The 19,000-nt window shown below is 33.0% G+C and overlaps 1 protein-coding gene and 1 non-coding gene across 3 annotated transcripts in view; both read left to right on the top strand.

Moving 5' to 3' along the window:
- The window catches only part of Ugt50B3 (UDP-glycosyltransferase family 50 member B3), a 65,442-nt gene that overhangs the window by 30,866 nt on the left and 15,576 nt on the right, over positions 1–19,000 (top strand). For both annotated transcript variants that reach the window (XM_023166316.2, XM_023166317.2), the window contains exon 2: positions 15,686–16,020. In XM_023166316.2, coding sequence (XP_023022084.2) covers positions 15,691–16,020 — 330 coding nt within the window. In that variant the 5' untranslated portion in view covers positions 15,686–15,690. The remainder of the gene's footprint in view (positions 1–15,685; positions 16,021–19,000) is intronic.
- On the top strand, positions 15,046–15,117 carry TRNAQ-UUG (transfer RNA glutamine (anticodon UUG)). The gene has a single exon. It is a non-coding gene; the product is annotated as a tRNA-Gln (tRNA).

The following is a 19,000-nucleotide window of genomic DNA, read 5'->3' as shown; positions in this document are numbered from 1 at the left end:
AATAATTATGTTGAAATAATAGCTCAGAAGAGTCCTGACCTGGTATAACTGGTATTATTCTCTAATACATACTGAAGAAGAAGGAAATCAAACTTGTCCTTTCTACAATATACCATTGATGTGTTTTGGTGGCTCAGTATTCAATTATGCACTACTATAAAAAGGGGGTTCGAACATAAGTAGATTGAAATTAAATGAAATCCTTTCAAAAGTAATATAAAAAGATTCACAATATTCTCTCGGATGAATGAATATTTTTTGTTATTATACAGTGCGTCCTTGCAAAAAATATCATCAAATATCCTGGAAGAACTCACAGTTTTTTTGAGATGATAATGATGTATACTCAGTGAACTACCATTGAAAATAACGTAATTATCTGTCTTTCTGAATGACACATTTCTTTCTTCTTTGAATTCCAGAAGTTATTCAAAAATGAATCTCAAGTGATATCAAACTGTACAACGATACAACACGTGTTTTGAAAATTCAGTTAGAGAGTATACGTTAAAGTTACTTCGCGCGTTCAGGGGTAAAAACATAATTATAAAAAAAAATCTTCATTTTGCAGGTAGTCTCCACCAAAAATAAGCGAATGTTAATATTCAAAGTGTTCTTCACTGACCGCTAGACAATGACATGAATTCGTCTATATTATTTTGTAGCATAGCGGCTGTTATGTTCTGCGTTTTTTACCTGATTAAGATATTTTGATGATGAATATGCAATGTTTGTTGGTGGAGACTTCAGATTCATAATATTCCCATAACGAAAGTCTAATGGGATGTAGGGAGCTACTCTTCCGTTTCTCTTCTTATACCGACTTCGAAAGATTTTGTTTACCATTTCGATGACAGCAAAAAGTGATGGTCTATCAACCAGTCCAGTATTTGAATTTGAAGATAATTGTGGGACAAATTGATTATAAACCAAGTATACCAAGGCAGACAGTTACCAAGCCAAGCTCCGACAGCCGACGGGATTTGTTCTATGTCTTCCACTACAACATCGAAACTAGTTCTGAACTAGAGCTCAAACACAATGCATTTATAATTCAACACTTGACTGCACTAGGCTGAATAAAGCACAGACTGAACTCAGTCTTGGTCTTCAAGGAAGTTACATTTGTGGTTCCGCCTAACACTACTGATCAGACCTATGGTAGATCAAAACAGCGCTTATAATGCGATATGTTTGGGCTCTGGTTCTCAACTTGCTGCCTTGCACTGAAAACTGCAGTGAAAGACAGAGGACAAATTTTGTCGGTATCGATGTCGAAGCTGACTTGGCAACTGACTGGCTGGGGAGCCTCGTTCATCTTTGATATCCACCTTTAGGACAGTCGAGTTCAGCAATACTTCAGCTGTTCAGCCTAACACTACTGAGGAGACCTATGCCGGATCCGATATCGGCAGAGCCGATAAGGCAAGTGTCTTACGGCGAAACATCGAATGTCTAGCAGTGAGGATGACAGTGCTCCTTGTGAGCGAAATTTCACTTATTTCATTAATTATATTGTGTAGAAATCCTGTGAATGATATCGGATTTCATTCCCTTGCGAATGTTTCAAATACTAACGGAATAGAGAAAAGTGTTTTTATTGTAATTCAGCGTTGATATACAAGTATTTGTTTGGAAAGTATTTTTCTTTCCGGTAATTCAATATTCATATGAGAGGGATTTTTTCTAGTTTGTCTCTGAAAGTTACTTCTTTACATGATCTATACATATTTGTATGGAGGTAATTTTTTGAAATTGATTACTTCCTTTCTTTGGAAGATTCCCACATTTTTGTATCAAGATGGAGAAGTACAAGGCCAAAAACTCTCTTTCCCAAAAATTAACGTCTCCTAAAAATATACCCTTTCAATTTGAGTGAAGCATTCATTATTGATTAAAGGAGTCATGACAATTGGAAGGGGGTTAATTACACTAAAATTGAGAGGGGATGGGGACAGCCGTCATTTCTGTCTGCATGTTTCTCTTCCGGCTCCTAGTTCGTTTCAGTAGATTCTGTAGGCAGAAGTGTAGATTTGTATCGCTACTGGTTATCGAGAATTACTATACCACAACAAATAATAAACAAACGATTTCCAAATCACATGTAGCTGGTTAGTTTTCTTTCAGACTGAAGTTGAAGTTGAATTTGGGTACTCCCTCACTTCCTCCAATCATACAACTTCTTTTTTCTGCTTCAATTTCAGCTTAACCCATATAAGACTCACTCCTTGATGTAGACACCTTTGCGACACTTTCCGTTTCTCTATCTTCGCCCTCTTGTACAACATGTTGTACAACTGTCTTCAAATCACTAATCACACAATGTAAATTCGCATTTCTCGTGACAAACTACTAAAATAATTCCTTATAAACGAATGAACGTACTCGTGATCCTAGTTTTAGCACCCGTTGCAAGGAAGTGGGGAGAGGAGAGGTAGCCTTCACGTACTTCCTTCTTATGAAAGAGCAACGAACTTAATTATGTAACAACATCAAGTACTTCTAAATGACCAATAATGAAGTGATAAATGAAGTGGTACAATTTATTATAGATTATTCAAAATTGAATTGAAAGAGGTATACTTTTGGTAGAGATTGATATTGGGGAAAGAAATGTTTTGGCCTTCTAACTCTTCATTCTTCCAGAGAAATGAAGAAAGCAATTAATTGGCGAAAATTTAGCGCTACGACCTTCTCTTGTTTGAAACTCCAGAAGAATGCCCCGAATTCTTGGGGTTCTTGTTGAATACTCTTCGTGAGCAAACAAATGCGAAAATCAATACTTCTGACCACTCTGGATTGAATTTATCGTCTTGTCTTGTGTTTATAGATATTTTGCCAGAAAAATCCTCATTTGTTTACTTTGTAGTAAATGTTCGAAAGGTAGCAAAAACGTATGTGATTTCCTGGAACTTCAACTAGCATTTCCTAATATAACTGATAATCAGTCCGTGCAGTTTCTCACAAATTTTGTTTCTCAGGTCCATAAAGAGTTTGATGTACTGAATATTTCGTCATTCATAAATCTATTTTCGAGCATACTGCATTAACAAGTCTATTATATGGAATATATGGAATTCACTCGATGCACCGGATGAGTGGAATGCATTGATTGATCAAATTCCTTCTACTAGATGCAATTCAACAAGAATTCTAAAATAACATAATATATGTTAGTTTACACTGGTAAAAAAATTTCCACCGGTACCGATGGAAATTCTACCCCGAAGACAAGTGTGGAATTTTTCAGTGTAATTTTTCATTTTGAGTGTACTTTTGTGTTGAAATAAAACTTTATAGGGTAAATTTGCGATATAAATTTATATCGAGATATTACACTCTTCACAGAATTTTACAGTAGAATTTTACACTTTTATATAATTTCACAGTGGAATTCTATAGTCTGATAACATTTTACATTGTAATTTTTCATTTACGGGTTATATTACCTTGGGATATTCCGTTGTAAGAAGGTCCGTATTCAGAGTAGTTTTGAATACACTATATATACCTATATATACCTCAATCGGATGTTGACTCTTGACTCTTAAGTGACCATTTTTCCTCATAATTTAGATAATTGAATGCACAAGACATATTACACATTGATATATTAAAAAAAATATGTATATACAAAATAAGTTCATATACATTCTTGAAATGAAATTCTACAAAACATTTTTTTTTCATTTTCAAAAAAGTCAAATAACAGTACAAAATAAAAAAACCATTCTTCAAATTAACACATTTTCTTTCTTGCTCATGGTGGTATTATCCTAAAAGAGAAATGAAATATCATCAAATGAATAGGTTTAGAAATCTAAAAACACAGTAAGTTGACGAACACACATTCCTAGAGAAAAACTACTACTAGTTTGAATTCAATATTAATATTTCTCAAAAATTTTTGATACATATTCAACCGTTTAAATAAAAAATTAGATTTTTCCAAATGTTTTCCAACATTTTCTGAAATATAGCTATAATGATATGGTATGAAGTGGTGATGAAGTGTTTTGTTCACCTCTTCAACAGAAACAAAAAGGTCCTAAAGTGTTTCTCGATTCCTTCAATTTCAACTTGCCTTCCATCGCAAAAATGTTTTCAAGTTCAATAATAAGAATCACAAATCCTCAAATTTATCCAAAATTATGAGAGATACGAATAAAACGTTCAGATATTTTTTAGGTTAATGAAATTACGATTTAACATTGTCCGATATTTGCAATCACCAATACGAAACTTTATTCCTCATCGAAATTCATTTTTAAAATGGATAGTGCATACGGCGTCACTGATGATTTACGCCACTGCTATCGAGTATATCTCTTTTTCTCAATACCATTCAGTAATTATCACAAACATTTTCAAATATATGTTCTGTTATTATTTGAAAATCAGTTAAAATATGTTGTACTATTCCATACAGTATGAAATAATTCGCGTTGTGAGGTTAGGATATACTTGTAATAAAAAATACTCTATAATGCATAACGAGAAAACTCAATGAATTCATCTGTTTATTGGACTAAGTAGTTATTGAAATTTTACAAGAAATGTACTCACCTTCTTTACTTATTTTCACCAACAACAAAAATATTCTAATGCACACGTCAGACAAACCGATGCGCTTCTGTAGACAAGAATGAACAATACAATAATCACTCACAAATACAAGCGTAATTTTACATTCGATAAAGAGATGGCGAAAATATACATTTCACTAAGGGGGAATACCCATCGTCCAGTTAGTTCTTCTCTTCACAAGAAATAATACGTTATGATTTCACACATATATTAGAGGAATATTTAATTCTCAATGAAAAGTACATTGCCTACTGAAATTACGCTCGGGGATGTGAATTATTCAATAGAGAAAGTATATTTTCAATAAAACTGAAGTAATTTTCTTCGTTCGAAATGAAAATTCCGAGGTAAATTTCAATCATTTTTCCCGGTGTACAACATTATTAGGAATGACATCAAGTATTGATTATGAAAGTGAATACATTTCTCTTTCGTCAACCTTGAAATAGATGTTGAATTATGGTCAAGATATGATCGTGAGTTATTTACGTTCCTGTTCCAGGATGTTTATGGACTAGATGTGATATAATGCTACGTTGTAATCCATCACATTTTTTTCTTTCAATTGAAAAACTTCCTAGATAATTTTGTCAATCATCGAATCAGCAACTCTGGAACATTAATGTGAAATGAATATCAGGAGTGTAGTGATATTTATCTGATAATGGAAACATTAGAAGTTTTTCATGTAGTATTTTCCAAATGCGTTGTATTCTTCAGTAGATCTGGAGTATTCAGCACTGTCGATAGATATCATTACCTCTTGAAAGCAATGAAAGTAGAAGTTGAGAAAATTTTATCATTAACATAAAACTGAAATTGAAGACCAGATCATGTAAAATACAAAAAAAAACTAAGAATTTGACTTGCAATGAAAATGAGAACATCTTAGAAGTGGGTCGTTATACTTTGAATGCTGTTAACGTTGATTTTATTGAAAGCTACAGTCAGATTTCGATTTTTTTAAAAAAGCCATTAGATTTCGATTATATTCTACTAGCGAACCGTCCTAGCGTCACACGGGTGAAATGCTAATACTGAATATACATATAAACGCATGCGATCGCTGCTAATCATAGGTGCTGTGCGCTATTTATTGGCACGCGTCGCTGGCCTTCCGGCCGATACCGCCGCAACCGTTATTTCCCTAGATTTCAAATCGGTAGGGTTCAGCCAGCGTTTGCAATAGAAACCTCCAAAATGAATAGTGTTTCTCTACTATATTATGCATTTTATTAAACGGTTTTATTCAGTTTGCTGTTTGTTTGTTTGTTTCTTCATACATACACACTCTAGCTATTGAAGAAATCAGTATCAAATTCCGTTGCGTAGTTTCAAGGATCTAAGGATACATAGGGACAGGCAGCGGAAAGCCACTTTGTTTCATACTACGTAGTGGATTCACATACTTAGATTTTTTTATTCTGATAATTTCTTCCAAGTCAGTTATTATTTTTTGACAAGGAATCGATCGTTTATCAAATGATGATATGCTACGAATGTATTGTTTAATACCGTTTATGGAAAACCCTATTCCTCATTATCCATGTGAGTAGATTACTTGAATATCACTGGAGTTTTATCCAAACACAAAACCGTTATTTAAACACCACGACACGTATTTCGATCAGCAAGTGATCATCTTCAAGGGAAAGATTAAACAAAAAATACGTACAATGTTATCCTCATTTATCCTCATAAATTAAGTTCACTACTACAAGTTATCTACTAGTATTTAATCTGTTTTACAATGTGTCCTTATGTAGAAGTCAGGTAAATCTGATAATAATTCTAACCAGCTATATATATACTATTAGATATTGATCCACCATCGTTATTGATAATATCATTATGTTTATTTATTTGTATACTCTTATAGGCATCTATATGCCTGTTGTTGTTAACTTGTATAACTAATCTTAATGAACTGAAGTCTATGGAATGGTTTTGTTGCAAAATATGATGGGCGACCGCTTATTTTTCTGATTTTCCATATTTTAGGTGTGCTAAGTGTTCTTTATATCTTATTTCAATAGATCTTCCCCTCTGTTCTTAATATTTTCGTAATTCTTAATATATTCGTAAATTCCAGACTTTTCCGAATTCTCGAATTTGTCTTTTGGATTTCCTAAACACGTCTGCAGTGTATGCCTTTTTCAAAAACCACCATCATACCTAGTTTCTTGAAAATCTTTTCGACGCCCATCATATTTTGTAATAAAACCATTCCATGGACTTCAGTAAATCAATATTAGTTGGACAAGTTAACAACAACAGGTATCTAGATGCTTATGAGAGTGAATAAATAAGTAAACATAATATATTATGAATAACGATGGTGGACAAATAATACCTGATAGTATACTATATAGCTTGTTAAAATAATTATTATATTTACCTGACTATTGTAAAATCAATTCAAGACTAGCAGATAAGGCAAAATTGTGAAATTAATGTTAGACATTTAGGACGCAGGTACCTAGAAGAGGTATTTGTGGTATGAATAAGGATAACATCATACGTATTTATAGTTTAATCTTCTTCTTGAAAATATTCACTTGGTGAAAATAACAGTTTGGTGTTGGGATAAAACTCCAGTAATATTCGTTAATACACCAAAGGTTCAAGTTCTTTCCATATCCAGAAGTTATTTAGCTTTTATAAAAAATTGACCAAACTTCATGACTAATTCGATCAAATTTCCATATGCAGATTTTTTTTTCAAGCGAAATTTCAAGTGAGTTTTAAGGAAGTTGAAGTTCCTCGATGGTGGATATCGATGTTTTCGAATAATGCAACTTTCTAGTTGCCCGTTCACCACCATTCCGAATGATATTGCAAGAGGGAGCACTCAAATCACTCATAAATTTACGACCTCATGTCACGAATGAGTTGAATCTACTCATGTCATCGATGACAGTACGTGATGACGTTGATTCGTTTTTGATTCAATTCCAGTCAGAGAAATCTTGTTTGAATATCATATTTCATATCATATCATAGGAGTATATCATATTGGGTAGCGTTGATATTTTATTCAATTCCAAAACGAATGTTAGGGAATAGGAAGAATATTTCTTTTGTTCATTTCAATGTTCATTAAAGTAGTTATTTTGAGAGGGCTTTTTATTCCAGTTTCGAAAGTACTTCTTATTTCGTATGATTCAATATTCATATAAAAGTATTCTTTTCAAGAGATCATTTTTATTGTTTGCATATGCAAGACATAAACATCTTTGTAAAGAGTTCATTTTGTACTTATGATGCACTGTTTGGAACCTTTGGTGTAGTAATGAATATCACTGGAGTTTTTTCCCAACACTAAATCGTTATTTTTAACACCTCGACACGTGTTTCGATCACCAAGTGATCATCTTCAAAGAGGAAGATTAAAACTGAGTTTTGATCCAGTAATATTCAGTTCATTTTGTAATCAATTGATCTTTCTCACTTCCTTCGGATGTTTCCCACATGTTTGGTATACATATGAAGAAGTGGAAAAACATCAGATTTATTTTATAAAAACTAATCTCTCCAAAAACATATACCCCTTCCAATTCATACTAAATTACTATGGCTTGGATTAAGTCGGATAAGCGTTTGAATGTCATTACGTACTGTCATCTTGACATGAGTAGATTTAAGTCATCTGTGACATAAAGTTGTTATGTCATGAATAAATCGGGTGCTTCATGTCGTAACAGATTGGTGCTGAAGTGTCAATAAGACAACAGTCTTATTCCGAAACATCGATGTCCGTCATTGCGAATGGCGGTGTTACATGTAAGTGAAATTTAATCGCTATTATTTACAATATTGGCTGGCGTTCCTGTGAAGGATATCTGATTCAATTTCAATTCAATATCCTATTCATAACGAATGTTATGAATAGGAAAGATTAATTTTTTTGTATAATTCAGTGTTCACATAGAAGTAGTTGTTTGGAACGTACTTTTTCTGTCGTGTCATTCAATGTTCTTGTTTCGAGGTTATTTTTTTCTTCAGTTTGTATCTGAATGTTACTTCTATGAAAGACCTACTCATCTTTGTTTTTGGCAGCAATTGCTTTCTTTACCCTTTGAAAGTTTTTTACATTTTTTGTATCAAGATGGAGAATTGAAAGCTGAAACCTTCCTGATCTCTCCTAATAATATATCCTTCTCAACTTGAACCAAGTCTTCTTGTATTATCATAAATGTTTGTGATTTTTGTTTTGCGATTTATGTTTCAGGTTGGATATGAATACAATAATCATTATGTTTACTTTATTGAACATTTCTGTTTTTTTATCTGAAAATAGTAAAGAAATCATCAGTATTATTATTATAATTATGATTGAAATAACACAATTTTCTTCCGCAAAAAGTATTCCATATATCAACCCAACCGTTTGAAGCAACCTAATCATAAAAACAAACTACAGACAAATTAATATATTCAGTAGCGAAGTAGGTAATTTGTATCAAGGTAATCATACGCTAGTACACCTGTATCATAACGCAACAAAAATGCAAAGAAGAAAGTTGTGCTTAATCTATTATATGGCATGACGTCGAAGTCTTATGTAAGAATACCAAATATAAATTTTAATGACTGTTTTGCCGTCTCCAACTAATTGGCGAAGTGTTGCCAAATTTCCAATAAGTCATCGATATGAAAGCTTCGAAATTTTGTAATGAGGTTCAGTTTTCATAAAACAGTAAAGAGATATCAAATTGCTCCATGAATATTGATTAGAAAAACTGAGAAACAGAACTGATGTTTGTGGACTATTATTTTGTCAGTTTTAATTGGAAGTAATGTTTTCGCTCGATCTACGTACTTTCTTGAAGAGAGTAATTTTTGGTAATTTTTGTTCAACGAATATAACTCTGTCAAGTGTCAAACAGCAAAATGCCCAGATCTCGATGGATATGTTAGTATATAGTTCAAAATTTTTCTCTGAAACGAAGATTTCATACATGCAGTCGAACCACACTAAAATTGATCGAGTACCAGAGTGGTTCGTATTCAAAATTGAAAATGTAACAAGAAATATTTTGTTGATATTTAGTCATTTCAATAATAGCAAGAGCCGAATCGATCTCTCTACGAAATCCTTCATCACTAGGAAGGATCGGTTGTAGCTTAAGAAATGATTTTATGGAACATGTTCTTCCTTACGAATCAGTAGATAGTTGTCTTGAAAATCTTGCGAAGAAAATTGGATTCGATAATTTAGGAAACACTCGCTAAATGAATAGCATTTTACAAGCATTTCGTGATGAAAATTTTGACAAAGAGGTTTCAACGATGAACAAGCACGAGAATGTTTGAAGGTGGTTGACAATGTTTCGTGGTGTATTTCATCACTTCGGACTTCCATTATTTAATAAAATATAAATTTATTTGAAATCCCTGAAAAAAAATTTCAAAAGATCAACCGAAAATAATTATTAATTATTGAACAAAAACTGAAATTACAAAGAAATAACATACAAGCAACGAACAAAAAAAATTGAAATATTAATAAAAGCTGAAAATTAAATAAATTAAAAAATATTATTAACAAAAAATTAAAAATTTAAATTAAAAGATTCCAAACCAAGTTACGTCACGACGTTTCGATTGTTAGTATTCACAAACGTCTTCGGGTGATAACTGTTATCACCCGAGAGATAGTGTTGTCAAAATTTTGTGTTGAGTATTATTTTCATTCTGGATGGGGTTTGGCAAACGATTTGTCATTACATATATCTCTTTCATGTTTCCAATAGAGTAGATTACCTGTAGATTTGATTCAAATTCATATCATTCATATTTGCTGGAAATGAAAATCAATGTTGGAAATGATATATTTTCCGATGCATTTTTTGATAACCTAAAAAAAAGTATTCTATATTTTTGATTTGGTTTTGCACATTTACGATAAGCGAATTGCATAAACATACTTCTACCCACGTATCTACCCTCGAAACATTTACAATTTGCATAATAATATAGCTGCGAGACACACCTTGTGACAGACTACTTTGAAATACCTATGTCGAAACCTCAATTATCTCAAATATTAGCTTTTTTATGTTCGTACTTATCATGTTAATCAATTTTGTCGGTTAAATTAGGAAATATTCATCCATTCCACAGTTTATTCAAAAGAAGTTTTAAAATTTACCAATCAAACGATTGTAACTGCACATCAGGGAAGTTGTTGGAGGCTGGCGTCCGGTTCATAAAAAATTATAGGTGATGGTTCTACACCTAAGACAACACCGAATTGTTATTTCTTGTTCTAGTAGGATTTCTAGAAGGTATATGGATGTTCGTGTGAATCCCAGTTTCATTGATGTCCAGTTTCACGGACATTGTAGATGCACGTCATGTCAGGATTAAATGATTTTAGTCTCTTATCTCAGTATATCTGAAAATCTTTGAACTTAAGGTTTATCAATACCTTATACTTTTGGTATTTGTGTGGGCTCCGGACGACGTAAACTCAACTAAGAGTGATGTATTTTAAACCCAATCCAATCTTCACCTACAATTTGTTTGGCGTAATGATACACAGGCTGATTCACGGTGGATGGCACATTAGACGTTTCTGGTGAACCAGACAACGGATCACTTTGAAAATTTAATGAAGGGCATATTCGGACATTCTCTAGCCAACTAAAATATTTTTGACAATGCGGTGTTGCCGCTTCTATTAGAAAGCAGTAGCAACTTTGATTTTTCAAATGGAACACTCTGTATATAATATTATTTTTGGAATCTCCAATAATTGCCCGACAACTTTTCTCGATATTTCCCTATACCTATCTGTTACCGTTTTCGAAATAAAAATTAATTTAAATTTTTTTCTTCGAAAATCATGACTTCTAAAAATGCCGATATCTTTTAGTTAAGAAGTACTATGATATCGAAATTTGGTTTGGAGTTAGGTGATACTTGGACACTTCCCACACGTCAGCCTAATCTCCGTTACTTCAATACAGGGTGGTAAAAAAATACAGTTTTTTCGTTTGCTTGAAAAAGTTGCTGAAATTTGATTATTTCAAATGGAACAGCTGTTGAAATTTGCTTTCTTTCTATGTATATCATACCTATACCTAACTAGTCAAGTTTCGGACTTATGAACATTTATTTGTGAAAATGTCTCTTCAGAATGGTATTTCCATTCGGTATTTGCTAAGCAGGCCATGATTACTATTTGACAGTAGCGTTGTGACATTCTCCTAATAATATCGACATTTTCGTCACTTCAGAAGTTGCAAATACCTTCAAAACGATGGAACAAAACTATTCAAACGAAGTTCTTATGAATTTGTTTATTATTTTTGGACAGTGTGACAAAATTATCAGCAGAACATGTAGAAAGTTCAATGAAATGTATCCGAATCTACCGCCAATGAACCTCAAGAAATTTATACGAATTCAGAACAATTTCAATATGTTTGGATAAACTTTAAAAAAACACCAAGAAACTTGAAATTGGAAATATTGATATGAATAATTATAAAAAAGTAAAACAATCATGTGGAATATTTCAAAATATGTTCGAATCGCTGGCCGTTCACTTCCAAGCACTTTAAAATGCGGGTGTTGACTGCTTTCGTGGTGGCGGATCTGATTTCATTGGGATCCAAATCTTCAAATGTTTGGGCAATCGTTTCTAACAATTCATCTCTCGAACGCACGGGTATTTTGTAAACTTTTTCTTCAAACATTCCCCACAAATAAAAATCTAATGGATTAAGATCGGGTGATCTCGCTGGCCAATTCCATGGTCCCAAGCGCCTCATCCACCGATCGTCAAATAGTCTAGCCAGTTCTGCGCTCACTTCTCTTGTGCAATGTGCAGGAGCTCCGTCTAGTTGGTACCAACAGTTTCGATAATCTTCGAGTGGCAGATTATCCACGAAACTGTCTACAGTATTCTCCAAAATATTCAGGTAGCTTCTGGATGTTAATGACTCCTCGTATATCACGTACCTCAATTTGTTGTCCATCAACATGCAGAAGACATTAAAACTAAATTTTTCTTGAAATCTGGCTTCTTTTGTGACGTGAGGATTTTCACTGGACCAATAATGACGATTTTTTCTATTGAAAATCCCTTCTCTCGAAAATTTCGATTCATCAGTCCAAATAATTTTATTTAAAAAAAGTGGATCTTCTTGAATGCGTGTCAACAACATTTCACAAAATTCTACTCTCTGTTGAGGATTTTGAGGCTTCATTGCTTGAATTTTGGTGAATTTATAATCATGCATTTTATGTCTTCGCAAGATTCTTTGAACCGATGAATATTTTATACCCAAATCTTCTTCAGCACTTCTTATCGATGACTCGGGAAATGCGTGAAAATATGCTAAGACATTAATCTGGTTGTCTTCGAAAGTTACGGGTCGAGGCAAGTTTCTTGGTGCTTTTAAAATTGATCCAAATGCATTGAAATTGTTCTGAATTCGTATACATTTCTTGAGGTTCATTAGCGGTAGATTCGGATACATTTCATTGAACTTTCTACATGTTCTGCTGATAATTTTGTCACACTGTCCAAAAATACTAAACAAATTCATAAGAACTTCGTTTGAATAGTTTTGTTCCATCGTTTTGAAGGTATTTGCAACTTCTGAAGTGACGAAAATGTCGATATTATCAGGAGAATGTCACAACGCTACTGTCAAATAGTAATCATGGCCTGCTTAGCAAATACCGAATGGAAATACCATTCTGAAGGGACATTTTCACAAATAAATGTTCATAAGTCCGAAACTTGACTAGTTAGGTATAGGTATGATATACATAGAAAGAAAGCAAATTTCAGCAGCTTTCCGAATGTTCATAACATAATAATATACAGGGTGTTCCATTTAAAATAATCAAATTTCAGCAACTTTTTCAAGCAAACGAAAAAACTGTATTTTTTTACCACCCTGTATTGAAGTAACGGAGATTACGCTGACGTGTGGGAAGTGTCCAAGTATCACCTAACTCCAAACCAAATTTCGATATCATAGTACTTCTTAACTGAAAGATATCGGCATTTTTAGAAGTCATGATTTTCGAAGAAAAAAACTGAAATTAATTTTTATTTCGAAAACGGTAACAGATAGGTATAGGGAAATATCAAGAAAAGTTGTCGGGCAATTGTTGGAGATTCCAAAAAGAATATTATATACAGAGTGTTCCATTTGAAAAATCAAAGTTGCTACTGCTTTCTAATAGAAGCGGCAACACCGCATTGTCGAAAATATTTTAGTTGGCTAGAGAATGTCCGAATATGCCCTCCATTGAATTTTCAAAGTGATCCGTTGTCTGGTTCACCAGAAACGTCTAATGTGCCATCCACCGTGAATCAGCCTGTATAAGTGCTAGTTGATTTTTCTGAGTCCCAAAGTATATAATCCATAAGAAACACTTAGGTGGGTATTCTGAAAGCTCATATGAATGACCTTCGGTGAAGAGAGTGGTTAACTAATTTTATTGTGCGCTCTCTTCTTCAAAAAGACTTTGTAATATGACAAATTCATTCCATATTTCTTGACTGCGGCAATATCTGATGATGTTTTACTTGCTTCTTTCATAGCAATTTTCATGGCCGATTCATACCAAGTTTTCTTTTACATTTATCAACCATAGAAAACAAAGAATATAAATGTTTTTCTTTTACATTTATGAACCAAAGAGAATCAAAAATATTATTTAAATAATGATAAATCCATAAAAATACAAGTCATCATAAACTCAATCTCGAAAAACACAGCTCAGTCGTTGGCCTATTTGGAAAAATTAAATTGAATTAAAAAAAGATTTAACTTAAAATCAGTTATGGAAAAAACTATGGGCCTATATTTTTATGATGTCTTCTGATACAATATTGTTGGTTAATTTCCAGTGATTTCATTATCCACTTCACTCCTTCATCTGATATACCTACTTAGGTGTTGATTAAATTAATGTTTTTGGACACATGTCAAGATGATAAGTAGATAATTACTATGCATTCTAACTCATACTACAAATTTAATTTAATTTCAGAAGACAATTGAAAGGTATTTTGGTTTTATTCAGAAATCATATAAGTACCTGTAGGTAATATTTTCATAGTCATTATCATTGTTCATTTCTTCTTTCGTATATTATTTTCACTTCTTCGACTAACCGATTCGATATTTTAATACTTTTCAACTCTATATGAATCCATAAAGGTTGGTAGTACTTGCATATATTGCTTATATTCTTTAAGATTCATAATGAAGTCCCCAAACTTCAATAAAAATATTTTCAAATTTAATGACAAGAACATTTTCTATTAGATCAACATTAAACAAATCAGAATGATTATTAGAAAAGTTCGACCATTTCTTACTTAATTTAATTACTTTTTACATTTTAGGAATCTTTTCGAGTAGGTATTTGAAATAATCAGAAATAGTACCCTGCGTGTGATTGTTTGACAGCAATCATCATACAGGTTCCATGGTGTAATGGTTAGCACTCTGGACTTTGAATCCAGCGATCCGAGTTCAAATCTCGGTGGAACCTACCTTTTTTTTTTCATCTGTATGCTGAATCAAAAAGATGAGTGGAATATGGAATAAATCCATTATATGAATCATCTTGCATACAACATTCTTTAATTTTTAGTTTTGAAAAAACATTCGAATATATAAAAATATCCCCAAATTTGACACCCAAAGAAAAAGGATTGCTACATAAATTTGCCAATCGTACAAGTATTTTTTTTTTTATTTTCTCAGATTTGATACAAGCACAGCTCCGATTTTGACGACTTTTTTCCAAATGATTGTTATTCTGAATTTTTTGAAAACAGAAACATCTGGTAGTGAAAACAATATAATATCAATTGAACCATATAGATATTATTTTTATATGTGATCAATCGGCCATTTCTTGATGAAAATCCACGACGTATTCAAGAAACATTTCATTATGAGATTTTCACTACACAGTTTCACAAGGACCCATCACGCGTTTCGCTATAAAATAGCTTCTTCAGGCGTGTCTATACGCCTAATTTTGTTACTCATTGTGAAATAAAAGAAATAAGTGGATTTCTCTCTGACCTATAATGATATTTTACGAATTTCAGAAACGATGTATGGAAAACGCCTGTCGATAGTGACGGCGTCATTGGCTGTGATAAATATTTGTACCTGTGCAAACATTCTCATGATAACCATGGGTGGGACAAAATCTCACAAAATTCCCTTCTGGGAATTGGCAAGAGGGCTGATTCCACGAGGACACAACATCACTTTCATGAGCGCCTTTCCTGCTGATTTTCTTCTTCCTGGTTTAGAAGAGATATCACCTGCAGAACTGGTGTTTTACGTCCGAAATTTCACCAACTGGGACTTAGTGGGAGCTAGGATGAAGGGAGACGATCCGGTTCACCCACTGGATATGATTAGATACGGATATGAGGTGAGATGTATTAACTTTTCATTTTTGACATTGTAATCATTATATGGGTGTGATTATAATATTTTCCACCCAATAAATATGCATTACTGTCTTTCAAGATGTGAAAAAAAAATCTTGTACAATAACTGCAAGCTCAGTATAGGTAAATGCTATAACAGAGCAAGGGGTACATCCTCCCATTTTCCCCAAGTTTCTTCTAGTGCAAAACCTAAGGAACTGAAATTTCATAAGTTTATTCCTTCACTTCCATCCTAACGTGGATGCGAGTAATATCTGTTTTAAAAAATCTATTTTTTCGGTAATCAGCTTTCGCCCCCATACGAACGACAACTCTCAGAAGTTGAGAAACTTGTGCGAGCTAAGGACTAACGAGGTCTTACCTTTCAACGTATGATTCCTAACACTATATGTGCAGTATTTCATATTTTCAACGCATCTAATGCCAGTATTCCGAATTGCTATCATTTTAAAATGGCGTCGTTCTATGAAATGATTTGTTATCAATAGCAAGAGTTTTAACGTATTTCAGCTTATATATTACCCCTATAAAACTGTTAAAAACACATAGTGCTAGAAGTGATGGTATTACGGCAGAGTCGCTCTACTTTTGAAGCTCTAGATTTCTATAAACATCAAGATATGATTTCTCACGTATTGTTTGTATAAATATTATCTTTCGAGATGTTTTGGCTAAAAAGCTTCTTGCATCGATTATGAAGGCTGAATTTCGAAATGCTGCATTTTATACTTAGCAACAGCAAATATATATTAGCGGAAGCAATTTGATTTTATAACAGGTATTTTATTATTTTGAAATTGTAGTAAATATACCATACTATGAAATAGTTGGAAAACTATCATTAAAATGACAATATGGTAATAAACACAAAATTGTGTTTGAAAGCATCCCAATGAAATAATTTCATTAAATCTACAGGAAGCAGTTATAAAATGATCTTGAAATAGTTCTATGAAGAGCATTGAAACCTCACAGAAAAGTGCTATGAAACTGCTAAAAACAGTTTACTTTTATAGGAAAATATGTTTTATAATTCAATTGTAAAAACTTTTCTGCGATAATTTCGTGACTATTTTATAAGGGATTTCCAATTTTATTTTATAAACGTTTCTATGACAAATTTATAAAATACTTTTATTGCTCACAACTGTATTATGTTCACGGCTCGTCTAATATAATCAATCAGCATTTTGGAAGTGATTATAAAATACCAACAAAATAAAACTGTTGCAGCACCATGAAATTATAAAACTACTTTGCAGGTTGAGCAGAACTTTTAGAGAAACTTGAATTCTAATTTCCAACCTTCAAATTGCAAATTACTAGAGTTTTTGTTCAAGAAAACTCACACGCTATTAAACTTAAACTGTAAATGACTACCTTTCCCAATTATAAGTTTATGTTAGTTTTCTGGGAGAAATTGTATATTATATAACCCAATAATGAAAGTTTCGGCAAGTTCTCAGTTTCGAAGATACTGTGGAAATAAACTCAGATATCTGATTTTGGTGAACATTTTTCTACTCAGATTGTTTGTTTATCAATTCTATTTTCAAACATTGGAAAATATCTATCGGTGCTTTGAAAACTCAGCTGGTATCGATTTCATCATGTAGATGGATTTATTTTTTTAATCAGATGCCTGCACAGTGTCTGAAAAATTTTGAAAACTGTTCGGAAAATTCACCGAAATGAAAGATATCAGTCCTTCAGAACCTGTAGAAACTCTCATTATCAATTCACGGAATATGCAATTTTGCCCTAGAACTTTATGCTTATAATCTTTCAATTGGAAAAGATGATTTCCTTCCTTCCATTAAAGAGTCCTTGCCATTAAAGAGTCGTATATTTCAATACTGATCAACTCCTGGTGTTAAAGAATATGAGCCCGGCGGGAGCCGCAAAGAATAATGTTGTATATTGAAGTATATACTTTTGATAAACCTCTGGAAATATTAAAGATTTGTAATATAAACAGATTTTGTAAAGGTGTAGTTTTTGAAAATCAGCTGTGCTTGTTAGTTGGAACTGGTTCGTAATGAAAAAGTAATTTGATCATCATGTTACCGAAGGATAGTAAGAATACTTCGTAAACACTTTACCTTTTGAACTTCAATGATCAGAAAATTGCTGGAAAACTAGAGGATGCAGATCAAGAAGATAAGGCCAAAATAAAATTTTGAAATTTTTGGATATTCCCGTACTCATATCTTCAGAATCAAAAGTAGGGTGGATTATTTGGTATCTTTCAATTACAATGTGACTTTATAACAATTTGAAGTATTTTGGTCAATTTTTCGACAATTCAACTTACTCTCTATCTCTCACCGTTCACCGTATACCACTTTTACGCATTCATCACAACTAGAATATCCCAGCACATATTTTAATATCTCAACATTGCATCTTTAATCAGTAATTAACCGAATCGAGAAAAGATTTTATCGTCCAGCCTTGCGATTCGAACCACCGGTTCGCACAGCAGTAGATTGACTCAGTGAAGTTGACCGCCAACGTCAATCCATCAGGTTATCGTCCTACTGTAAGAAACAATTTTGTTTTGGTTGATCTGCGAATTTTGCCGTGGTCTGCTTTGGATAAAATTTCCAAATATATCAACTGCGACAGTCATTTCCAGTGGCATGGTCGCAGTACTCTTGACGTATCAACTGAAACGTCAAGAAGAGTACTTTGACTACGCCACTGAATATGACTGCCACAGTTGCAGTTGAAATGTTTGGGGATGATAACGAAAGAAGATCACGGCAAAAACCCGGAAGCCAATCAAAACATTGACGCCAGCCCTAAAAGCCTACGTTCCTGAAAATAATCCTGTTATCTTTCTATCAGTAGTAGTGATTTCCATAAATTCTGTTGGAGTAAAAGAATTTTGTGAGTGAAAGGAGTTTCCACAAAAAAACCCGCGAATAATCAAGACTCTTTCGAACTAGTCACGATGAA

Source organism: Leptinotarsa decemlineata, unplaced genomic scaffold (genome assembly GCF_025532065.1).
Source record: "Leptinotarsa decemlineata unplaced genomic scaffold, Ldec_3_MD MMD2_tig00026369_RagTag_RagTag, whole genome shotgun sequence".
Classification (NCBI taxonomy): Eukaryota; Metazoa; Arthropoda; class Insecta; order Coleoptera; family Chrysomelidae; genus Leptinotarsa; species Leptinotarsa decemlineata.
Note: the sequence above shows the minus strand (reverse complement) of the source record. Positions and strands in the feature narration are given on the sequence as shown.